The 19,394-nt window shown below is 32.7% G+C and overlaps 1 protein-coding gene across 4 annotated transcripts; it reads right to left on the reverse strand.

Moving 5' to 3' along the window:
- Nucleotides 1-1,805: 1,805 nt before the first annotated feature.
- LOC18437216 (Polynucleotidyl transferase, ribonuclease H-like superfamily protein) lies at nucleotides 1,806-15,736 on the reverse strand. 4 transcript variants are annotated; one of them, XM_088870643.1, is made up of 8 exons: nucleotides 15,425-15,736; nucleotides 9,471-9,601; nucleotides 9,132-9,317; nucleotides 8,923-9,035; nucleotides 4,735-4,851; nucleotides 4,525-4,639; nucleotides 4,155-4,370; nucleotides 1,806-2,753 (listed from the first exon to the last, which is right to left on the reverse strand). In XM_088870643.1, the coding sequence occupies exons 1-8, from the start codon at nucleotides 15,598-15,600 to the stop codon at nucleotides 2,107-2,109; spliced, it is 1,701 nt and encodes a 566-aa protein (XP_088726769.1). In that variant the 5' UTR covers nucleotides 15,601-15,736; the 3' UTR covers nucleotides 1,806-2,106. The 4 variants fall into 4 exon arrangements, with proteins under 4 accessions (XP_088726769.1, XP_088726771.1, XP_020524710.1 ...); XM_088870645.1 differs by having other exon boundaries at nucleotides 4,150-4,370; XM_020669051.2 differs by having other exon boundaries at nucleotides 15,411-15,736.
- Between the last annotated feature and the right edge of the window lie 3,658 nt (nucleotides 15,737-19,394).

Here is a 19,394-nt window from a genome sequence, read left to right on the forward strand (position 1 = left end):
CCGGTGAGACTCGCGATTCACTATTGAGAATCGCCCGGTTCTCTCTGGACACGGGCGATTCTCGATTTTTTCGTGGGAATTGCCCGGTTCTCTCTGGACATGGGCGATTCCCAGTTTTTTCGTGGGAATCACCCGGTTCTCTCTGGATATGAGCGATTCTCAGTTTTTTCGTAGAACCGGCTCAGTTGCAGATGATTCCCACTTGTAAACCCAAAAAATTACTAGTAGGCCAAAAAATTACTAGTATGCCCAAATTTTTTCGGTGAGACTCGCGATTCACTATTGGGAATTACCCAGTTCTCTCTGGAAACAGGCGATTCCCAGTTTTTTCGTGAAACCGACTCGGTTGCAGACGATACCCGGTTCTCTCTGGATACAGGCGATTCCCAGTTTTTTCGTGAAACCGACTCGGTTGCAGACGATTCCTGAGTCGAATTGGACGAGGCCGGCTCGACTCGACGAGTTTTCAAACCCTGATCAAAAGTAAATGGTTTCATTGTATACGATCCCAAAAGTAAATAATCTCTTCGTAGACAATCTTTTTTATAAAATAATGAAAGTCCATAATACACTACCCTCATTTTTTTTTAAATCTAAAAATAATATTCATAACGGCGAGATAGGGCAGGCCCAGCCAATCCACCGATTCAAACTGTCGATCCAAACCAATTTTTAGAATGGACGATCCAGGTCACCAATTCGGTTTTTAATTACCTGATATATTAACCAATGCACATATTGAAACAGAACCATCATAAGTTCCCTTCGTCAATCATTATCACTTGCCAGGGACCTTTGATTCTAAGTGGTGGTGCGGCAGAGAAGGTTACTTCTTTGTTGTCTCTATGTTTGTACGTTTCTGTTTTGGGACAACGGCAGCGTGAGTCAGCGGGTGCACGTTGTAAAACATAAGTAATGTATGGATGGTTTACAAGAAAATACCAAAAAATATATTTTAAATTTTAAAAATTTATTTTTCTTTTCATATTCATGATCAGCTTGGCCTAGATGATGAATCTACAAAAAATAATAATTAAATCAATCTTTAAAATGGATTTTAGAAACGGGCCCCATGTGTATTTTTCCAATTATTCTATGCATCTTCTGTTTTTTGCTTTATACATTACTATTTTGATTTTATTTCCATTAAGGAGCTCCTTTTTTTCAGTAACCTCTTCTCTCTTTTACTTCTTTCGTTCCCTAACCTTAGTAAGTAGACAGAGGGAACATGAACAAAAAATAAACCTAAGACCAGCCAAATTGAAATGCAGTTAAACTCCAGGACAGATCTGCTGATAACTTCTGGTCATCGTAAGCACAATTTGCTAGGTCTTTAAAATCACAAATGTCTGTTGGCATTCTGAAATGGTCAAAAACAGAATTGCAATGACAATTCCACAATTTCAAAAGAAAAAGTTGGGAACATGGTCAATGGTCATGAAAAGCATAAAAAAAACAAAAGGATCAAAAGATATAGTAGTTCCTCAGCAAAGGTATCAAGAAGTATGTGCATGTGATAGGAATGTTGAATTTTTATCAGCTTTATGTAACCAAAATCACAGTCATAAACTTGCAGATGTGGCTGAGATTTTCATAGTGTGATGCCTTCACTATAATTAACAAGAATAAGAACTTTTGAATCAACATTCTATAGCTTATAACACTAAGAACTTTAGAATCTGGCTCACGACACTATGGTCTTGGGCCCAAAATCTCAACAGAATTAAAACTATGCGAAGGCAATAATCAGGAAGAATTACAAAACGCCCAATCTCTCCAATAAATTAGACAACGTACAGCCACTCTCAGAAATAACCAATTTTTATTTTCAATAATTCACATTTAGCAATACCAATACATAATATTTCCAAACATAACAATAATACAACATTGGCACAAGAAATAGTGTTATTTTGCCAAAAATCTCGATGCAATGGAAGGCACAGGACAGAAGACAACCTCCCCAAAACCTCATTCCCTTAATTTACAACACAATCATGTGCCTCCCTGAATCCCGTATTAGGAACGACCGCAACCAATAAGTCTTCCAGTAACGCCAACACCTGCATCTCTATCACCATCCTGTGAATATGCATAGCCATTAATTTAGAGATCACTAAGCTCAAGCATCATACTTTCACTCTTGTGCTCCTCTGACATACCAGTCTTGGCTGTAGATGCAACAGGCTCACCCAACAAGGCCCTCTCCAATGAGTTTGGCAACTTACCTTCCCAAACACCCAACTTGCAAACCCTCTCATAGGCATTGTACCCTGCAACCCTAAGCCCTCCCACAATCAAATCCAATAACGCACCCGACTCAACCTCCCCTGACTCCACATCTTTCAAGAATCTCTCTGCTGAACCTGACTTTTCAAACCCCACAACCGCACACCCATCATCAATTATTCGCACCTGAAAGCCCCCATGAAAAGCATCATGGACATCACATAGAAGCTTCCGGAGTCTATCAGGAGATATCCCATTCTCATAACCCCACAAGAAAATCAAGTCTTCAGTGCTCACTTGTTTACTCTTGTTTTTATCGATTTGTATTGTTGGCTCTGCATCTAATGGCTCTTGAATGCTTACACAACAAGGATAGAAAGCATTCTCAAAGTCCATCATAGAACGATAGCCAATGGGCAATTGACCAGTGGAGGGGAAGATCTTAAGTATAGAGCATAGTTTTGCAAATACATAGGCAATCCTCAACACATCATGGCCATGGGTCACATCGATATCTTCAGAAACTGAAAACACTAGGTTCGTATGTGAGTTTGAATGCATGAATGAAGGAGAAAGCTTGGAAATGAGCACAGAAAAGACAGATGGTATTCCATCATTTCAAACAAGGAAAAAAAGGAAATACTTAATCGGTGCCTGGAATACCTTAGATGCATCATGCATATGCTCCAAAACCCTAAAAGTGCAGGCAAGTAACCAGAATATCCCCCTAATACGTGGCAACTGACATGACTTATTAGTCTTCCTTTTTTAGGGAAAATTATATAAATCACCCTATCTTGAATTTTCTACACATAGACCCCTCACCCATATTTTTTTATTCACAATATAAACCTTGTTATTCCATTCCTTTGCATTGACACCCCCAGGGGGAGCAGTGGATGGATATTTTTAAGTCATTTTGGGCACAAATGCCCCTCTCAAACACACAAAATTTCAAGTTTGACACTGGTTTGACCTTGGGGAAAGTTCTTGGAGCCGAGGTTGGTCCAGCCCTCCAAGGGGAACCACCTTTAAACTTAAGACTTTTTGTCTTTGACTGAGGTGGTGATTTTCCATCCAAAATGACCTAAAAAACTCACCTAGAGGGAGGGGGGGGGGGGGGGGGAGGGAGTTGGTCAATTCAAAAGAAAACAGTATAAAAATGTTTATGATGTGAATAAAAAAATATTAAGGGGTCTACTCTGTAGGAAGTACGATGAAGGGGGTGAACGCAATGTTCCTTCTTTTTGATGAATTTACCATCAATTGCCTTGAACTATGGGACCCCAAATGGGAATTTCACAGCAGACGGGGCATATTTTATAAAAGGACCTGGTTTCTATGCCGCCAAGCCCGCACATGTAGTAATGCGGGCCTCTTAATAAATCTATTTTTGAGATGGATTTTAAGACTTAATTTTTAAGGACATGTAATCTCTAACATGGAGATCATGAATATGAAAAAATAAATAAATTTTAAACACTAGAAATAATAATTCTAGTAAGAAAACATTTGGACCGTTAGTTTCCATTGTTTTTTGATGGAACACCTGCTTGCATCCATCTTTAAGATGGATGCTTTACACTTTCTGGACCGCATATGTAGAAATGCAGTCCAGCCCACATGAAACAATTTTCCTTTATAAAATGCTCTGAACCGGAAGTCCCCTTCTATGTCTTTTGATTAATAGGTATTTCTGTAAAATGCCCAACGTAACGTCATAAGACGAATTGACCAATCTAAGCACCTGCCTAGAATTTGGGTTCCTAGGGCTCTTACATAAATTATGAAGGTCTTCCATGCACTGATTTAACGATTTCCTAGAAAAGGAGAAAATTTGTTTCTTATTTTCTCCTAATCATTATAGATAATTGTTTTTACTAAAAGATAAAAAAAGAAAAGAAAAAGGATTAGGAATACCTTGCCTTCATAGGGAGTTTCCATTTCCACAGGCGCAAAGAACTGCCTTTTTATGTATGAGAGAGCAGAATGTAAATTGTTTGCTTTCCTCAAAGGGCGGACTGACTTCATTAAATGGTTCACGTCAAGAATGCAAGGGAAAACCAAACGTAAGGAGCACATGAACTCAGCCATGGTTGAGGGCAGGTGAGCAAGGAACTTTGAGTGAATGAAAGCAGACTCTACAAGGGCAAGCGCAAAAATTTAAACACAAAATAACAACATAATACTGAGAAAACACAGAAAAAGAAAAGAAAAGAATAGAATTGAATACCATGAAAACGTGTTGTAATTGGACACAAAACAAAGAACATGGCAAGACCTGAATGAAATTACCTGTTAGACAATTGTACGCAACGATTGGTTTACAAGAAGCCGACATTGCATCAATGACCTCTCGGAAGCCACGGAAGTGTTTGTTTTGTTCTTCCTCAAGGGTCTGAATCTCCTCCTGAAAATATAATAGGTTGTTAAGACAAGGTTATGGGCTAAGCCACTGAAACATGCACGATGTGCTTAAAAGGGATTAAAATCCAAGGTTCATACCATGAGAAGGTTTCTGTCCTCCTGGGAACTGGCCAAAACTACTCGAATTCCTTTTGCTGTACCATTCTTGTGTGGGATTATCAATGGTACAAGGTCATCAGCTACATCGTTCAACATCTACACCAATTCAGAAAGATAAGCCTGAACTAGTAGTACAAATCACAATTTGCATTTAGATTTGTATATAACTAGCTGTGACCATGGCTTGCAGTGCTGGACAAGTAAGTGGCATCAACCTTAGTATGAAGAGTGATAATCTTAAATGTAAATTTTAAATTCTACTTTTAAGTGAAAATTTCAGAACTTATAAAAAAAACAACATTCAAAATGCATCCCAGGATTAGATGTGAAATGTTAAAAGCTTAAGGGACAGTAAAATTGACATTTGAAAGATTAATTAAAAACAAGCGTAACACTTGAAACGTGATCATTATGTGGCATGTTCAGGCACATGTGACCATTCACAGAGCACTATCTTCATGCATAAAGAAATATATTCCTGCAACATTGACACTGGTTTTTTATGTGTTAAAAAAACTGACACTGAAACACTGTAGTTACCCCAATAAATTTTCACATTTCACAAGTTTTGAGCAACTCAAACAAATAATAATGACACAGGTTCAAACAGTAGCTTGGAGAAGTCATCTGTTTAGCGTGTTTGATAACAGGAAGTGTCTTCCTGGAAGTTTAGAACTTCTTAATACTGTTCAAGTTCCGTGTTTGATAAAAAAATTGAACTTCAAACAAAACTTCAAGGAACTGTTCAAGTTCCAATCTTGCTTTAAAAAAAAAATTCCAACCCAAGGGTTGGAACTTTTTTTTTATGAACCACCCCCATATATAAAATGAATATATTTTATTGTATAATATACAATACAATATAATTTATTGTATAATATATCATATATTTTATTATATTTTATATTTTATTTATATAATAGATATTTATAATATTATATAATAAAAATATATACAATGTATAATATATTTTATATATATATATATTATAAAATATTATTTTATGTATATTATAAAATAAAATAAAGATTAATAAAATAATTCACTATATAATATATCTTATATAATACAAATATATATCAATAAAATAAATATAAAATACACTATATTATATTTTACATTACGTTATATATGATATATGTATATATTTTATTGTATAATATACAATATACTGTTTTGTATAATATATAATATATTTTATTATATATCATATTTTATTTATATAATAGATATTTATAATATTATAATAAAATATATATCAATAGAATAAATATAAAATACAATGTATAACATACTAAAATATTTTATATAAATATATATTATACATTTATGTAATATAATATATTTCATTATATAATATATATTATATATTATATAATAAAATAAATATAAAATAAACTATATTATATATTATACTATGTTATATATATTATATAAAATATATATTCATATATTATATGTTTATGTAATATAAGATACTTTCATATATATATATATATATATATATATATATATATATATACATATATTAAAAATAAATAAATATAAAATACAATGTACAATATACTATATTATTTTATGTAAATATATAATAATAAACTAAACAAAAAGTACATTATTATGTTATATATTTTATAAATTTATGTAATATAATATATATTATATAATAAAATAAATATAAAATACACTATATTATTTATTATACTATGTTATATATATATTTATATATTATATATATAATTTACAGTTCTTAAGAAACTTCTAATTTACAATTACCATGAAGGTTACCAAACACAGAAACCATGAACTTCTGAAGTAACTTCTAATTTACAGTTCTTCAGGAACTTCCAACTTACAGTTCATGAACTTGCTTCCAGTTATCAAACAGGTTAAGGTTTTAAGCGTATACATTTGTATTGTATTCAATATAGTTGTATTCAATACAATTGTATGCAATTCAATACAACTGTATTCAATACAATTGTATTCAATACAATTGTATTATATATATATATATATATATATATATATATATATATATATATAAAGGATGCGGTTTCTATAGGGCCGCAGCCTTTTTTTGTTGAAATTGGGCCACAGCCTTCTGCTCCGTTCATCTATTTTGATGGTATGCATTTTGCTCACTTCCCAATAAAAAAAATATGTAGAACTGGGCTCCCGGTTACCTTGGTTGCCTTTGTCTTTTCTAAAATCTCCTCTCTCTCTCTCTCTAACTTTTCTGTGGCCCAGATTCCTTTCGCTATTTCGCATCCACTGTCTCTGTACCACCTGATCTCCCTCCACCCATATAACTCCATGTTCACTCTCGCTCTACATCCTCAGTTTGTAAATTCCTCTTCATTGTCACACTCAAGTTTCTCTCTCAACGATATTAGCCCTAATTCAAGCAATTTCTTCATCTTCCTGTGACCCATCACAAAATGACCTTGGCTTCTAGTTTTGTAACCCCAATATAAGGAATTATTCTTTTCAACAATTGCAACAGAGTTTATACGATTTGCTGCACGCTGATAACACACCCAAGAAACCTAGAGAGAGAAAAATTAAAAGGTGGGCTTTGAAGAAGGGAAGGATGAATCTTTTGTGGTTGTAGCAATAAGTAAGAGAGAGAAGCCCACAGCTATTTGGCGCCAAAACAAGGAAATGGGAAGAAGAGGAGATAGAAGTATGTAGAGAGAGAAACAAAAAAACCCATGAATTTGGGGAAAAGTTATTTAAATCTTCTGATTTTTAAAGGATCTTTATAAATTTTATGTAGGATAAGTTTAAGAATTTATATTCATAATCTTGGCAATCCCACAGGGTATTCCAAGAATTTGTAGGATCCATGATCTTATATTCATCCAATAGAGTTCGATAATTTTGTTGTTGCCTCTTTAATTTTCAGTGCTTCTGAATTTGCTCGGTTCTTTCAATTCTAAATTTCATGCTTGTATTGCTCTAAGGATTCATCATCGACCCTCTTAAAGGACCCCAAGTTTTTGGGAGTATTTAGAGAAGTGGACTGACAGAGAAAGTGGGTTGGACTTCTGGGTATTTAATCAGGGGAAGAAAGAGAAAATGGAGCTCAGACAATTGGGTTTTTTAAAGAATTTGTTCCTCAGAGAAGGGATACCAGAGAAAATCAAACTAATCTGTACTCTTCTAGATGGTGGGCAAGGGTGGTGAGGTGATTTTTTGGCAATGAAAGAAAAGAGAGCGGAAAAGTGCTACTAGAAGATGGTTAGCCATTCTGCATAAGATGGAGAAGAGAGATACTGGCCATGCAAAAAAGTTAGAAGGAAAATAAAAATGAATGGGAAGGGTAACTGGCACCTCCCATTCCCCAGTTTTACTCATGAAATAATCTGCACCTCCCATTACCCAGTTTTACTCATGAAATAATGCTAAAAGATCTACACCGTTCAAAATAAATTGACGGTGTAGGAGGGTGCAGCCCAACTTATTTCACTAGTGCTGCAGCCCTATAGAAGCTTTTTCCTAAAAAAAAACCAGGACTCTTTTCTTGATGTACATCTACCCTTATTTGTGGCTCATTTGAGGATGCCATCAGCAAGAGGTTCTTGGTATCGACATATCATAACTAAAAAAAAAACGATTCCTGTAACAGAAAGAAACCAAGCTTAATGCTTAAGAAGAATGGGAAAATTTCTGGATGGATACATCACATGCAAAAACAGGTCAAGACAGGATTCTCAGGATAGAAGTGGCACAAGGTGAGTTTCTTAATGGAGATTCATTGGAACAATAATTTTCACAATCATTTAAATTGGACCAGTTTAGAAGGCAGAACAAAAAATGTTTTGAGGTTCTCAAACGAAGAGAAAAAGGATGCAGAAAATACAAAAAACAGGAAGCGATATCCATTCTTTTCTGCTTTGCTAAATACACAGATTTGAATGCCACAGATTATATTATTATTTCCAATGCGTTAAGCCAACCCACTGGGATGCATATGAGCATTAGCAAGACAATAAGAAGCATCTTTAGCCAAGACACACCCAAAAGACATAGTAAGCACAGCCACACCCATAAGTCATACTAGAACTTAATCTAGACAGAATCAACCAATACTTAATGCGATAAAGTCCTTATTGAAAACAAAATCTCATATCTCAAAATAACTCAATGAATGAAATTTCCTACCTTTGCAACTAGCGGCACCTGATTGTCAGTGCAAACGTCTATATTTATGCATGGTCTCGTTCCATATACCTCACTTCCCAAAATATGTTTCCTTAACGATTTCATTAAAGCCCCTGTAAAAGCCAGCCCCAAACCAAAAATAAGCCAAACAGAAAAGCCTATAGCCAATCCTATAACATACAATCCCCTTCCCAGATCATAAAACTTACCATCAGATGACCCACTTGAATCTTTGCATGCATCCCTCCAATGCTTCACCCGTGATTTAGTTCCCTCCAAAAAGATTGCATCCGCAAATGATGGTTTTGAAGAAGTCAAAGGGATTGTGGTCGGAATACAATTCCCATTTTGATGTTTTGATGCAGATTCCTGCACTCTTGATAAGTATGATATGCCTGTTAAGAGAACCACAATTCAGTGCTAAAACTTCACAGGGATTTAATGTTGAAACAAAATGAGTGTGTTCAATTAAAATGAAACTTTCATGTGCATTTGCATGAAATTCAACATCTGGAAGAATAGCCTTCATCATCCAAATTTAGGCTCACCATTGTAAATGCAGGTGTTAAAATCAAAACCCTCTTGAGCCATTGAAGTCAAATAGGATGTTTGGCATGAAAAACTGTAGGATGGCATGCCTATATTTAACTCGTCACGTGGGAACAAATGAAAGTTGTACCTGTTATCAGTAATTCAAGGATTACTAAATCACAGTTCACAGATAAACCACAATTGCATAACTTTAATTCAGCATAAGCTCTCTACATCAGGAAGAACTCAATGAGAAACACTGAAAAATGAGAAGAATAGGCTTATACATAGAAAATCTAAGAATTCATGAGGTACAATAACATATTAATAAAGCTCAAGGTATTAAAATGTATATCGGCAACAAAATTTCATGAAAGCAATAACGATACATTTGAAAACCCCAGGGTCCTCAAGGATATCAGGTCCAAAACCCAACAGAGTCTCTTGGACAGTGGTTTAGGTGGTAGACTACTGGTTCAAAACAGAGAAACAAGAGTTAAAATGAGTGTTTCAATGTCTTCTTAGCTTCACAATAGCAAGCAATGAGCAAGCCACCTAATGGAGAGTATTCTAACATAAAGATGATATACCCATATTAGTATGGTCACCAGATTTTTAATACTCCCAGCTTTTTCTTCTTCCAGGGGCCAAAGAAGATGGCAATAATAGCCACAACTGTTTTTTGATTTGCTCATTGACTATCTTCCATTCAAAAGAGTGGCTTACCAGAAAGATGGGTGTCAACTACTTGGAAGAATGTGTATAATTTAAAATAAATTAATATCTAAAATTGACCAATGACCTGCTTATCTATATACTATATTATTAAGCCACACTTAACGGGTGGATATATGTTGCAAGAATAAGAAGGGACCCTATGCATAGAGATAAGATAGGGAATATGCCTAAGAAATAAAGGGCATTTTAAGTTAGGGTATCTTTTTAATTAGATAAATCAAATCAATTTTTGAGATTTAGAGAGATGACATAGAAGAGAGAGAGTCACGTCGATATAACAAAAGATAGAGTTTAATATTTTCAAACATCCTATAATTTTGAGAAATAGTTCAAGGTTCTCTATCTTAGAAGGAGATCTAGATGGATTTCCTTATCCTAATCCAATATTTCCCTTAGAAACTACAATGTTGATCCTAAATAAGTTTCTTTTTTATAATCTAATAACTAAACTAGTGAGTTAACAAATCCAAAAGATACGGAGAGAGAAATAGAGGGAGGGGGAGAGAGAAAGAGAGGGGGTGGGATTTAGAGAGAGAGGGGGAGAGAGAGAGAGAGGGCATGAGAGCAAGGGGATTATGGAGAGAGAGAAGGCATGAGAGCAAGGCGGTTATGGAGAGAGAGAGAAAGAAGGAAAGAGGGAGTTTTGGAGAAGGGGGAGAGAGAGAGAGCTAGCTCATCACCCACTCTTTCCCTTTTTTACCTTTATCATTCAACAATAATTTTTATACTTATTTTTTATTATTTTATAAATATTACTTTTTGAAAGGTTTTATTAATTTTATGTCTATTGATGACCTAAATTTTAGTTATGCACTATGCCTATGCATGTGTTCTCTCCCTTATGTGAAGTATGACAACATTCAAATTCCCTTTGTATGTTGATTTATAAGTTTTTCATTTTCTTTTTAATTTTTCATCCTAGAAGTTCACATAAATCTAATTTTTTTTTACCTTTTGAAGTAATTGATTTGTAATTCCATCATCAACTTTATGTGTCCCAATATATATTTGTCATTTCTTTCTCAACAATGTTTTTTTTTAATCAATATTTGTGTATATTATAGGTTGGTTTTGTCATGCTTCTCTTCTCTTCCTTTTTTTATATTTCATTGTATCATGTAAGTTGGGTACTTAAATATTTGAGTACTTATGAAAATATTCTTTCTAAACCCAATACATAAATAAGTTAGCCGTTACTCTAATATATTATTTTAATTATTATATGAATTTCATTTTTTTTTACTTTTCATTATTAGAAAGCTAACATATTGGAGTTCTTTGAGATTTGTATTCGAATTTATGGCGAAAATTTTATAATCTAGGCTTGTTTTTCTGTTTTAGTCCATGGTTAATTTACTATTTCTTCTTCCCCAAGATCACTAAAAATTTTATTTTTAAGGAAATGAGTTTGTTTCTTTTTATTGTTCTTCTTTTGGTTTTCTCCTACATTTAAGAGGCATGCTTGGAAAGTTAAATAGATTACATTTCCTTTGTAGATATGTATTTATATTTTCTGGTCTATTTTTTGCATTTTTTTGTATGTAATTTTGACTTTTTTGTTATTAAACAAATAAGAACTTACTTTATTATTTAGATTATTACTAATGATTTACTTTTGTCAGTGACATTGGTTTCATTTATTTTTCTAAATATTTTAACAATTTCAAAATGCTTCATAAAAATTATACATTGCATTTTATAAAAATAGTTAAAAGGAAACTATCTTTCATCCCTTATTTTTTACTACCAAATCATTTTTTTATTTTTGTTGTTTTAATACATTAAAATTATGTAAAACCAATTTCTAAAAAAAAAAAAAAAAATTCGTTCCAAAATTTTTTTAAAAAAATTCTTTCCAATTTTAACTTATCATCTTCTCTATGTAATTAAAGATTTTAATTTCACAAAAAAAATATTTGTGCATGTTTATGATTTTTAATATTGGTTATGATTATTTTAAATATTTTCATTAGAAAATTATAATTGTTCCAAACTAGAATGCCAATTTTTAATTTATGCCCAAATACCTATTGAATAATTCATTTTTTTATTACATTTTTTTAATGTATTGAAGTTAATTACATTCTCTTCACTAAAAATAGGAAACAAACTTAATCTCATTTTAGACTTTTTCAAACACAAAGGAAACCGTCTTTATTTATTTTTGGAAAATTTCAAATTTCAAAGTGTCTCAAATAAGAAATGTTGTACCTACTATAATAACAAGTAAATCAGCCTGAGATATCAAATATTTATAAATTTCTGCTCCTACAAATTTTCGTTAATAACATCTTCCTTGTGTTAAAAGCTTTTGAAAATATAAAAATTGAAGTTAGTTTAAGAAATTTTTGCATATTATAAAATTTGTTCATGATCATTTTCCAAATGTTTTACAAAGAATTTCTTAGTGCTCAAAAATATGATATTTGGGAAGAGTTTATATAAAGCCGAGGCTCAAATTTGAGCCTACCTCAAAAATTTCACTAGAAGAGGTTATTTTGATGCCCAAATATCTTCAACTTAATCATCTCGACATCAAGATGTATGGACATGAGAAAAAAATGGCGCAAATTTTGAAAATAGTGTATTTTGTAACGCATTTTTGGACCGTCAATTTTCAAAATTTTCAAGTTTTCATATATATGTCGATCTACACTATTTTTGAAGCTTTAACTTTATAAATAAATATGAAAATATATTTTAAGGCTATCGCAAAGATTTTCAATATTGAAACTACATTGCTCAACACTATTTGAAGGTAGGCTCCAATTTGATGGTTTAGAGCCTAGGCTCTATACAAACCGCACCCATGATAATTTGGTATAATTTTTTAGGATGTAAAAATAATTTTTAAATTCCATCTAACATTAGATAAGTATATTAAGATTATATTATTAATTTCCTTTGTTCTTTGATTTATTTTATTTTTCATTTATCTTTGCTTACATTTAATATTAAAATATATTATTGATTTATTTCTCTCTATAAAGTGTTTTTGTCATTCTTCTACCTCTCATTGCATTTATACGTGCAACACACATAAATCTACTAGTGTATATATATAATTTAAGATGAAATAATATTTAACATTGACAATGACCTCCTTAAGGATGCAACCATCCTCATGTAAAATGCTTCTGAGTATTATGCAGGGATGACAAATAGTCTAGAGATTACAGAGTAACAACAAAAGAGAAATGTAATACGCTTCAATGAGTTATGAAAAGTCTTGATCTTCATCAAAGAGTATGTATTTCGAGAGACCATTTCATGTCGTTACACACAAGGAAATTCACCAAAAAGCTTTCTCTTCAACTGCAAAATGACGGATCAAAGCTAAAATTGGTTCATTAACAAGTTCCCACCTATTATGACTGAATTATGATTGAGTTAAAATGAGATTGTAGATGATCAAACATTTTTCTACAAAAAATTCATTTTTGTTGCCAAATAACTCCCCCCATGAAAAAACCATTCATTTACTAAACTACCTAATGGAGGACAAGATTATTCTTATTTTTTATATTTGTTTAATTTCAACGATGTATATTCTAATTTTAGTTTTAGGGTTTTTATGTTTTTTTGTAGGATTCTAGGGTTCTTTTATATTTTTATTTACTATTCACTAGTTACTATTCTGGTCTAATAAGGGTGAGGACCTTAAACTTTCTCTTAACTAGTCCCAAGCCTAGGTAAAGGAGGTCAGTTGCGTTAGGTCGGCAGCCAACATAAACATTACTACATCTTATCATGAATCTTGAACCTATTTTGGTCTTATAAAAGATATGACTCTTGATAGAGAAGAATGGAGGGGGAACATGTTTCATGTACCTAACCCTAAGTAATTGGTATAAGGCTAGGATGATGATGATTCACTGGTTTCTATTCACGGGTATTGTTCATAGGTACTATTCACGTATTGTTCATGGGTCTCTATTCATCATCATCATCATCATCAATATAGCCTTTTCTCAACTATTTGGGGTCGGCTTCACGAATTCCGGTTTGTCATTCTGTCCTATCAAGGGTCATACCCTCAGTGAGGCCATAAGTTGTCATATCTTTTCTCATTATTTTCAACCATATCCTTCATGGCTTGAAGTTCATAGGGGTAAATTTGTCATCACACATTTTATGTTTTATTTTTTTTGGGTCATTTAATTATGGAAAAGGTTTATATAAGGTTGCAACCTTAAAATGTAGAAGAAGAGTGCACCTCAAAAATCCATCGGAAAAGCCATTTTGATGTTGAGAAACCCTTTAATTGATCATCTCGACAACAAGATGTATGAATATGGGAAAAAAAAAAGATTTCAAGTCCCAAAAATAGTGCATCTAGCAATACATTATGTGGACCGCCCATTTTCAATATTTTCATGTGTTATAGATCTACTTCATTTGAACCATTTTTGGAGTTAATTTGATTGTTTAAGGTTGCAACCTTATGCAAACGACACCCTTTAATTATTATAATGTATTTGAATATTAAATTATGATATATAAGAGGTGTGTGGAGCCAGTCATTCCACTTGATTTTTAGAAATTTTCAGAAATTAAAAAGAAATAAAAGCTTAGGCTTTTAGAACCCTAGCTTGGAGTGTGGAGGAAACCCTAGGTTTCTCCTAGTTATTGCTTGTGTTCTGCATGATTTCTTGCTGATTTTACTGCTTTGTCAAATTTTCCTACATCACTACCACACCATTCCATCTCTCCGAGTAAAAAGGTTCTTTTTTCTCTCTGTTATAATTGTAAGAGCTCTTCACCTCCACAAATGCAGATTTGAAGTGCTATTCCAAAATCTAATTCCTAGAAAATTATTGCATGTTTCATTCCCTCTATGCTGAAACACCAAACTTCAGTTTCCCTACTAAAACAAGCTTGAAGAGTAAGACTAGAAGATGAAATTGCACTAAAAGATTAAACAAAGCCACTGTTAATAACCAAATCCTATTTCATTCATACAAAATAACATTGAAAATAAAATATTTCTGTTTACAGTATCAAGAAAACCCTATTTCACTCTTACATTTCCTTCCTCTTTTAGTTGTTCCAAAGACTAAAAACCACATGTCGATGATTTAAAAATTACTTCTAAAAATTATCCATATCTTTGTAGAACTTCTACTCGTCCCTAACTACCCAAGCCCTAAACCCCAATCAGTAAAAATACACATTTTTCATCAAAGAATAAAAAACAAGAGAGAGAGGAATGGACTTACGGATACGCAATCACCTTGGTTCCCTGAAAAGTGATGGGGCAAACAGTGAAGTGAAGCAACTCAAACCTCTCAGCCGCATCCCTCGATTTACAGTAAGCAGTTTCAGGGGTATCAATGGGCAATATGCGACGCCATGGAGCTGAGAAGGTCCCCGTCTTCTGAGAAGAGACGCAGATGAAATCGGCACCATGAATGCGTTCCTTCACCTGAGGGAGTATACGAGAGAAGTTGGACTTAGTTATCTGCTTTATCCGCCATTGTTTCGAGCTGGAGGAGAAGAAGCACCTCTGCCACTTGTGCGTCATGGCGGGAACACCCAGAACCCTAGATTTTCAAGGTGCAGCTAATATATACAGTAGAAAAAGTAGCCATTGGTGCATCTTACAATTACTCTTCACCCTTTGATTTGAAATTGGATGGCTGCGTATAATATGCACGATACTATCTACTTTGCGGTTTATATAAGCCGCACGGTACCTGCAAATATATTGTCTCTCAATTGTATTACTACCGTAATACATTATTTGCAAATGGATTTTCACTGATGTGGTAATATTTAGATAACATTTTTAATGTTTGGTTATCTCAAAGAAATATAAGAAATGTATTACCAACCAAATATAAAAAATATGGTTATGTTTGGCTAACATGATTAGACTTTGCATTCAATATAATATGTCATTGAAATAATATAAATGAAATAACATGATTTTATTGTGAAAAGCCTTATTTTTCATAGAAGTATTTCAAATGTCTCTTTATATATAATTTCAAATAAGCAATAAATTTGTGATACCAAAATCAAATTCTTTATGGTATAAGTTAAAAAATGAGAAGAAGTTTGATTAGTAAACTAGAAGGTTTGATAATTGCAGTATAAAATTTTAAAGCATTAGAGGAGACTAAAAAAGTATCTTGTTTCAATTGAGCTTTTACTAATCACTTATGAGGATTATGTTATGTGAAATTTTTTATTATAATTGTGTTGTGTAATTTCTTATTGATTATCAATTATTATTTTTATTTTTATATGATCCGATGGTTTCAAATGAGAGCTATATCCCAAATTGAGGATAAAGAGATGTAGTAATTTTTTTATTAAGAATATAATAAAAAATTGTCCCTTATCCAATTTTATATTTATTCAAATCAATTTAAATTTCTCCTACTTTCACTTATCCATTATTAAAAAAATTCGTTTTTATATGAGAGTAAAATGAAGGCTACAATGAAAATTGGGGATAGAGGGATGTAGAATTCTTTTTGTTTTAATATGAGACTTAGATGAGGGCTACAATCCAAATTGGAGATAAAGAAATGTAAATTTTTTTTTATTAAGAATAGAATAGAAAATTGTCCTTCATCCATTCTACACTTATTCAAATCAATTTAGATTCCCCTACTTTCACTTTCTCATTTTTAGATGAGAGTAAGATGAGGGTTACAATCCAAATTGGGGATAGAGGGATGTAGAGTTTTTTGTTTTTATATGAAAGTTAGATTAGGGCTATAATCCGCATCGGGGATAGAGGGATGTAAAAATTGCGGTAGAAAATTGTTTATCATTAAGTTTATATAACTGTTCAAATCAATTTAGAGTACCCTTTTCGTATCCCTAATTTCACTTTCTACCTACTTTAATAATTATACAATACAACATAGACTAGGGAGATATTTTTTTCTATTTACCTTAATAATTATACAATACAACATAATTATGCAATACCACAGACTAGAGAAATATTTTTTTCTACTTACCTGAATAATTATACAATACAACATAAAATAGTTATTTTTAAGTAGCATAGGAAAGAGAGACTCACGCGAAATATTTCAAAAAAGATTACCTAAAAAACGCGTAATAGATTTTTCACCCTCAGTTAGGGAAATCTCGGGTAATCTCGTCGATTTCATTATTATTAAAGTGTACCGAAACAGTAGAAATATAGGGAAAGAGACGTACGCGAAAGATTTCAAAAAAGATTACCTGATAAGTGTGTAATGCATTTTTCACCCTCAATTGGGGAAATCTCGTGTGAACTCTTTTTATTTTGTTATTATTAAAGTGTACCGAAATCGTGAAAATATCATATTTCTTCGTAATCGATTGTCACGTAATAGATTTTCTCGTGCCCAAACACCCTTAAAGCATACTGCGTAAACATAATGTCCTATTGCCAGTTTTTATATGGCCAGAAATGCATGCCTATTAATAAATCAATTTTTTGATGACTTTTTTGACTTAGTTTTTAAGGACATATAATATATATGGAGATCATGATTATGAAAAAAAAGCAAATTTTTAAAATTAAAAACTATAATATTAGTAAAAACACATTTGGACCATTAATTTCAAATGTTTTTAAATGGGATACCTACTTACATCTATTTTTAAGATGGATGTTTTACACTTTTGGACCGCTTATGTAGTCATGCGGTCCAACCTGAAACAATTTTCCACGATTAAAAAATAGAACACGAAAACTTTTTTTTACCATCTTAAGCCTATCCTTTTTCTTTTTTTTTTGTCTCCTCTTGAAAAAAAAGTACATTTCTCTTGCATAAGCATATTGTCTATTGGCTTACCCAAGCAATGTAGGAAGAACCAGCTGAGTGAAATTGGACCCCGCAGGGTTACCTTGACTCACCTATTGGACGAGGCAGTTTTTAGCCAGGGGTCTAACCGCTAGGGGGCTGGACCCCATACCTGACCTACTCGAGTAGTCTACCTACACGAGCGTCTTTTTCTACTACCCGGTGGGGTTTCTTTTAATCTGGTCAGTTTAGCCCAATTAGCTCAGTTATATCTTGAGTTTGGTGGTCAAGCTCGAAATCTTAAAAAAAAAATCGAAAAGTTGTAAAAATCTCAAAAAAAAATAATTTATTTGTAATGTATTTTTTTATTTTTATTATTTTGGCAAAGATTGAAAAGTGTTTTGGCATGTTTTTACATTTCTCTTCTTTTTAGATTATTTCTAAAATACTTCTAGTCACAAATTGATTTTTCAAAATCTATTGCACTATTTTTTTTATCCTTTTGTTTAATTTTATTTGAAACATATTTTTAGGATTTTTATATTTTTTTAAAGATTTTTTGGCCACCTGCCTAATTAGGGCCGGGATACTCGGACCTAGTCTAGGTCACTCAGCCCGGCCCAGGCTAGGTTCCAATCCATGTTCATGCTTTCCTACACCGGTACCAAGGATGGATTAGTTTTAGGATGCCAAACTCTAAGATTTTAAATATTTAACCTACTACTTAGTAACCAACTTCAATATAGAAAAACTCAAATCACACATTCTTTGCACTTGAATAAAAAATATGAATTTAAAAAACGCCGATTCGGATCAGAACCGAGCAATCCAGATTGAAAATCATCAAACCGAACCGGTTCCAATAAAATATGAGGAACCAGCCATTCCCCCTAGGTTGATTCTCCGTTATGACCGGCATGTTCAATCCGGGTCACTAGAGAACCGGTTCCCAAACACTTAACTTTTGTTGTTATTTCTTTTACATTTCATATTTGAATCATTTATCTTATTCTCTTACCATTTTAAAGTTGCAACCTTATATAAATTTTTTCTAAATGTAACTGTTAAAGAACTTAAAATTCAATTTTCTTTGAAAATAATTTTCAGTGATTATTAGATGTTTTCTATTTTCAAATCCAAGAATTTCTACAAGAAACTCTTTTGCCGTACAATATGCTCCTAGAGAAGGTGATACTTTATATGGTACCTTGCATGTCCTAGAGAAGGTGATACTTTATATGTTACCTTGCATGTCCGAGAGAGTGTGTGATGTAGAAAAACGTCGCGTGTTTATGCCATGAATATCAACGAAATTTGCCAACTGCTTTATCCAAGGAGTTTGCTTCTACCTTCATCTCTCTAAATATGTGCACCAAATAAAGAAAATTGTTTCATGCGGGTTGGACCACATTTCTATAAATACAGTTAAGGAAGTATAAAGCATCCATC

This window comes from Amborella trichopoda, chromosome 6, assembly GCF_054954075.1.
Source record: "Amborella trichopoda isolate Santa Cruz 75 chromosome 6, AtrichopodaSantaCruz75HAP2 v2.0, whole genome shotgun sequence".
Classification (NCBI taxonomy): domain Eukaryota; kingdom Viridiplantae; phylum Streptophyta; class Magnoliopsida; order Amborellales; family Amborellaceae; genus Amborella; species Amborella trichopoda.